Source organism: Carassius gibelio, chromosome A1 (assembly GCF_023724105.1).
Source record: "Carassius gibelio isolate Cgi1373 ecotype wild population from Czech Republic chromosome A1, carGib1.2-hapl.c, whole genome shotgun sequence".
Lineage (NCBI taxonomy): Eukaryota > Metazoa > Chordata > Actinopteri > Cypriniformes > Cyprinidae > Carassius > Carassius gibelio.
Genome location: NC_068371.1, coordinates 28,629,126 through 28,635,125, shown reverse-complemented (window position 1 = coordinate 28,635,125; position 6,000 = coordinate 28,629,126). Strand labels below are relative to the sequence as shown.

At 39.3% G+C, this 6,000-nt stretch overlaps 1 protein-coding gene across 3 annotated transcripts in view; it reads left to right on the top strand.

Annotated features, from left to right (window-relative positions):
* The first annotated feature begins 327 nt into the window (after positions 1 to 327).
* LOC128017683 (lymphoid enhancer-binding factor 1) overlaps positions 328 to 6,000 on the top strand; it is a 39,583-nt gene continuing 33,910 nt past the window's right edge. Inside the window, exons 1-3 of one of the 3 annotated variants that reach the window (XM_052603134.1) lie at positions 328 to 1,000; positions 2,552 to 2,618; positions 3,470 to 3,597. In XM_052603134.1, the coding sequence (XP_052459094.1) occupies positions 794 to 1,000; positions 2,552 to 2,618; positions 3,470 to 3,597 (402 nt within the window). In that variant the 5' untranslated portion in view covers positions 328 to 793. The remainder of the gene's footprint in view (positions 1,001 to 2,551; positions 2,619 to 3,469; positions 3,598 to 6,000) is intronic. The other 2 variants (XM_052603124.1, XM_052603132.1) reach the window with 2 other exon arrangements.

The window sequence follows — 6,000 nt, the reverse complement described above, 5'->3', positions numbered from 1 at the left end:
AAACAATATAACCTGTTGATTCAGATTAAGCCAGTTCTGCCAACATTCAAAAACATGTTAACAAATAACTTAAATAAAGATGCGTCCTGTAGATCCTCTATTTTACACAGATAATTGATAGTGATTTCACCCCTGAATCTTATTTCTAATTGGTTAAACTGGCAGTGTTGCGACAATGTTTTTGTTTCCAACAGCCCCAAAATCAATAGGAGAACAGCACTGGTGTCTCCTACATCCACATTTCAGCGCTCTCTGTCCATTTGTTGGAAGAAATGTATAAAATTCCCCTTTACTTTCCTCAGGAGTGTCAGTCAATGCATGTGCGCGCTCGCGCGTGTATGAGGTGCCAATCAAAGCGGCGGCTTCTCTTTGATCTCTGTAGTCAGTCAGAGATCAGGGGGAGGAGTGCAGCACTACACTCTCTCCAGCTCAACATTACTCTCAGTCTCTGCTGAGCGCATTTCTGAAGAGGGACACCTTTTTACCCAAGAAACCAAACGGGAATGACACACAGCATCTGAACTCCAGCACTTTTTTAGTCGTTTTTTTCAACATTCAAAACTGTCCTGCGTTCAACTTTAACTTCTACATTTTGCGTTTTGAAAACACCATAGGAGTCGTACTTTAACTTTTAAAGCACTCTGCGTCGCTATATTGGATTCTCGAGTGTTGCACCGGTCGCGCGAAACACTCACGCGCGTATTTGGAGGTGAAGGTATACGGGGGTTTTCTGTTGCAAGCGTTCGCTTTCCGGGCGTTTGTAGGGTGAGGAGGACTTTCAATCACCCGAGAAATGCCGCAGTTGTCAGGTGGAGGAGGCGGCGGGGACCCGGAGCTCTGCGCCACCGATGAAATGATCCCGTTCAAAGACGAGGGAGACCCGCATAAAGAGCAGATCTTCGCGGAGATCAGCCACTCCGAGGAGGAGGGAGACTTAGCGGAGATCAAGTCATCTCTGGTCAACGAGTCAGAAATCAGTCCCAACAGTAACAGTCATGACGTGAGTACGCCTCAAACGCACGTGAAGGTCCTGTGTAATCTCCGTCAAACTTCAACTGTCCTCTGTTGTTGGGAAGTTGGGATTTGTTTTCAAATTAAAGAGTCTTGTTAATATCTTAACCTCTGTTCTGTGTGTGTTTGTGGTTTAAATGGCAGAGCTACACGTGTTAAAGTCAACAAACTCATTTTGACTCCACAGTCCCCATTTATTCGAGGAAAAGGTATAAAAGGGCCACGATGATCCGTATTCGCTTTAATCAGCACAGAAAGTGTATCTTACATTTGATCTGTTACGGATTTTATCTGTAACATTTTACTTATTCAACCAGTTAACATTTTTTAAATCCATAGTCATAATTTAATTGTCAATGAAGGCAGTGCTTATCTATCTATCTATCTATCTATCTATCTATCTATTACTGATCATAAAAACATTAGCATTTAAACAGATTTTTATTTGAAATTCGAGGTTATATTATTTATTTTATTTGAGATATTTGTTTAGTTTAACAATTAATATTTAACATTTATTTAAAATATAATTTTTTGCTATGCTGCTATCTCTACTAGCAATAGCAACGTTAAACTTTGTTGTTGTTATGATTATTGTTATTTTTGAGAATTATTTAGCAAAGTCTGCCAGATAATGTGTGAGATGCACATATTTTAATATTTCTGAAACCGCTTATTATGCCTCTGGTTTATTGTGATATTCTTTTACAATTATCCACAAAAAATGCTATATGCTTTTTAAAATTAATGTATTAATAGACATTTTTAATTTGCATTAGAAATCAGCACATGCCATTTATGGTGCGAACAAAGTTATTTGCCTATTCTTGTATAAATTGCATATTGCAAATTCTCAAAAAAGGAAATGGCAAACAATTATTTAAACTAAGCCAAATGGAAGTCTGTATCCATCTGAATTTTGGGAAGGAGCTGTCAGATGTGTGTGCTGGTGTAAATTCATGTTTTTGTGTTACTCTGGTCATGTGTGTTTCTTCCATTACTACCTGGTCATGTGAATCAAGTAAAAATTGAACTAAATAATTTAAAGATGCTTTGCTTTATTAATGAAATGTATTTCCTCCTGGCATCAACAGCATGCAGGATTGTAGCTTAACATGAGAAAGAACAAACTGATGGGCTAAATGTTAATTGAGAAAGCAGTGCAGATCTCTCACTCTGCTGGAAGGCACCCAGAGGGAGCTGAACTCCAAATGGAGTTTATTTCCCGGCACTTCTGATTCATAATGCGGAGCGAACGAGAATAGTAACGAAGCCTTTCTTTTTCCTTCCTCAAGATACCGCATTTGTGGTCAGACTCCACAGCAGAGAGAAATAATCAATGTATAAAAAAAGCAAGATATATTTTCCTTATGAATGCTTTCTGCTAAAAATATGATAAACGCATGCCTTATTTTGTCATCTTTTGTTTTAGAAATTATATTTTTTTCTCCAGAAAGCAGGAAATACTGGAAAATAAAAGAAATAACTCTGCACGTTAGCAATTAAGCTGTTAATATCTCTCTCTTACATTTATGAACAGGCAGCTAGACAGTCCCAAATAACACCAGACTCTTATCATGAGAACCACAGGGACCATCCAGATGATGGTAAGTCATATGTTTTGGGGAAAAATGTGTAATATTATTAATCCTTTGATTTAGTGGTGTAAATGCCTTAAACAGCATGCTTCTACAAAATCATAGTATTTTCATTCACTTTTGTTAAACTATACATTTGCAAAGAAATCAATTTCTTTTTATATATATAATCTTTTTTTTTCTTCCAAAAAAGTCTTACAGTTCTAATGCATAACAGATTTTGTTTTTTATTTTGATTTGATTTGATTCATTCATTCTGGTGGCTTTGTGAAGGGAATTTCTCAGCCCAAAGTCTGTTTGGTGTCGACATGTAATGACACGTGTCAGGGAAGAGCCCCTTCTTCCTGTGACACGCTGTCCTCCAAACACACCGTCTGAGACGCTATTGTCAAGAGCAGCATGTTGCTGTGATGGCCCAGAGTTCATTTGATCTCTGTTTGCACCCTGCTCTTTTTTACACTGGGCAGGGCACTGGGGTCACAGTGAAGTGACTTGATTGTCTTTTCCCCTTTGTTCTCCGCTTGCTGTGAATTAGGATGCAAATTTTCAGCTAAACACTTCAGTGGCCTCAAAACGGCTCCTCTGTTTTTGATACCGTTAGGATCTGCTTGGTTTCCTGTTTTGCTTGCATTTTTTTATCATTTTTTTTTAATTTGACATTTGGTCAGGAAGTTCATTTTGATTCATTTAATTGCTGCTAAATGTTCAAGCCTCGAAGTTTTTTTAGTGACTGGACCACAAAAAACATTTATTAACAAAATGAATTTTAACCATGCCTTTCATTTCAACTGCATAGCATTTCATAGAGAATATATGGAAATCCGTATTAATTGAAGCTGATTTATTTTATTCTCTAACAGGTAAGCATCAAGACATGTACAGCAAAGGCCACCCGTACCCCAGTTACCCAGGATACATCATGATGACCAATATGAACAATGAACCCTACATGAACAACGGCTCTCTCTCACCTCCCATTCCCAGAATGGTGAGTGTTATCCCGTGCTTTTTGCTCCCGAGCCCTCACTGTCCAGTGACATTTTTCACTTTGTTTTATCTTCCCTTGTCGTAGCGTGCAGCTCGGGGTTGTGTTGTTAGTTTGTGATTGGCAACGTGTCTGTGTCTAATGCTGTGACCAATATCTGCTCGTACTGTCTTGAAATGTCAGCATGGCAGATTAATTTTTTTTTTATTTTGAACAGACTTGCATTCTTGTGTATAGAAGTTGAAGACGTTTACCATATGAATTTTTCTATAAAACGAATGCTGATGGGGTGGGGGGTGGGGGGGGGGTGTTAAAAAGAAGATGGTGGATACGCTAGCAGCTGTCCACCCTAATCCTGTTTGGTAGTTTTTGTGTGGTTAAGACTCCGTTTGGCAGTAGACTGGTGCCTGGAAGAGACGGCCGCTGGAGGCAGTCTGTGAGCCCGATGAGAGACAGGGCTTTCTCCGCTGAGCTCATCTCATCCATTGTTTGCACAGCTCTGGATTCAGCTCCTTTATCAGTCTGTGGCCGTGCGATTATAGTTTGGTTTCGCCGCTGTGGTGACGGACGACAAACAGAAGATGATGCAGCAGTTGCCCTGTAGTAGATCTAAGAATTTGGGATAAATGATTCTGACTTGAAAATGTTTGTTTAGTTTAGTTTCTTAAGCATATACATTATTACAAAACAAAATGGGGTTTAGCGGTATATTGGTAATTGGGTCAGCAATGTTGTCAATGGAATATCTGTGTCAATCCTTTGCTTGGAAGGTAAAAAACAAATTGCAGAATTATTCAGATCGATTGGTTACAGAAATCATTGCAACTTACCCAAATTTTCTCCTTTTTCTCTCGTTTTGGAATACAATCCCAATCACGGCAGGTCCATTTCCTTAACCTCCTCTGTCTGTTGTGTCTCTCTCTCGTTTGCGGTGGCTCAAATATTTGGACACAGTATCTCCAAGGTCTGGGATCGGTTTTCAGCGAGATCAAAGGCATCTTCTCCTCCTCCGCCCCCCACCTTCATTCCCCTGAAGTTTGGATTGATTACCATTGGCCATGACATTCCAGTGCCTGAACTCCCACCCACCCAGTTATGAAGCAGACAATTTTGTAGCTGTCAGCAGATATTTTTTGGGGGTGTGGGAGGGATTGCTACCTGGTGAAATGCCAGTAGTATGAGTACAATGTTCTCCGGCCCCCCCAATGGTAGTGGATATTGGCATCATGGTGCTTAGTGATCCATGAAAGCTTTACATGTTGCTCTAATCTGATGGACGACATCTGGAAATGGCATCCAGGGCTCCATTGAGATGCCTAACTTGGGGTCAGCAGATAATGTTTCCAGGTAAACACTGGAGCTGCATTGTCTCTGGTGCCTGTAGCTTTGAAGTTTTAATATTTTAACATTCGTATGAAATGGCGAATTGGGAATTAAGACAACCTAGGCATTTCCTCCTTTTGAAATTATTTCCCTTGCGCTGGGACGTTTCATGTAGTTCCGCTTATCTCGGCCCCTTTTAATCAGTTGGAGAGAATAATGGGGTGATGGGGTCCTGGATTTCATTGAATTCTATAATCTGTTCTCCATCCCCTCTCTTTTATTTCTTTCTTGGATATTGGATTATTTAAAGTTTGAACACAAAGTTTCATCTCACTGAAAGTTTTTGAGATGCTACATGTTTGACCTGTGACCCATGAATTAGTTAAAAAATGTTTAATGTCCTCATATTTTTCAGAATTTTCTGATTTGAAGGCTTTTTCACACGAAATGTGTTCCGAAACAGATAGCGAAAAAGAAAACGAGTGGTATACTCAAAGGAAGAGGAAACAAAAATTTGTATAGTTAAACGAAAATTCAATTTTCCCAGGTAAAACAGATGCCATTTTCAGTGAAAACCGAGTTTACTCCAGCATAGTGGTTTGTGTATCGCACTTTTCTGTTTTACCGTAAATTTCAGATATTTGGTAGTGAAGTTGTTATCAGCATCATCATGTTATCATGCTCATCAAAGAATACAAATTTTATCATCGGGAAACCTTGCAAATAGCATTTGTTTTATTTAAATATTTTGTTTTTGTCAATATGTGCATATTCATGTTCAGTGTGCAAAATTCTAAGAGAAAAGCATTTGTGAATTTAGAAAAAAAAAAAAAAAGGAAAATGTTAAAAATGAATAAATATAGACAAACCTCTACTATAATAGTAATAATGAGCTGGAGCTGCTGGTGGAGCAACTTCGGTCCTCGTGTTTTTTTCCTCCCCCATCCTGATTGGCCTCTGGCACTGGAGCTTTGGAAGGACCGACCCAAGATGCACACTCACACTCAGCCTGCTTTGATGTGGGATGTGACGGGTCTCTCAGCGTGGACATGCCGTGGAATCACAAACCCTGGCTTTACCTAA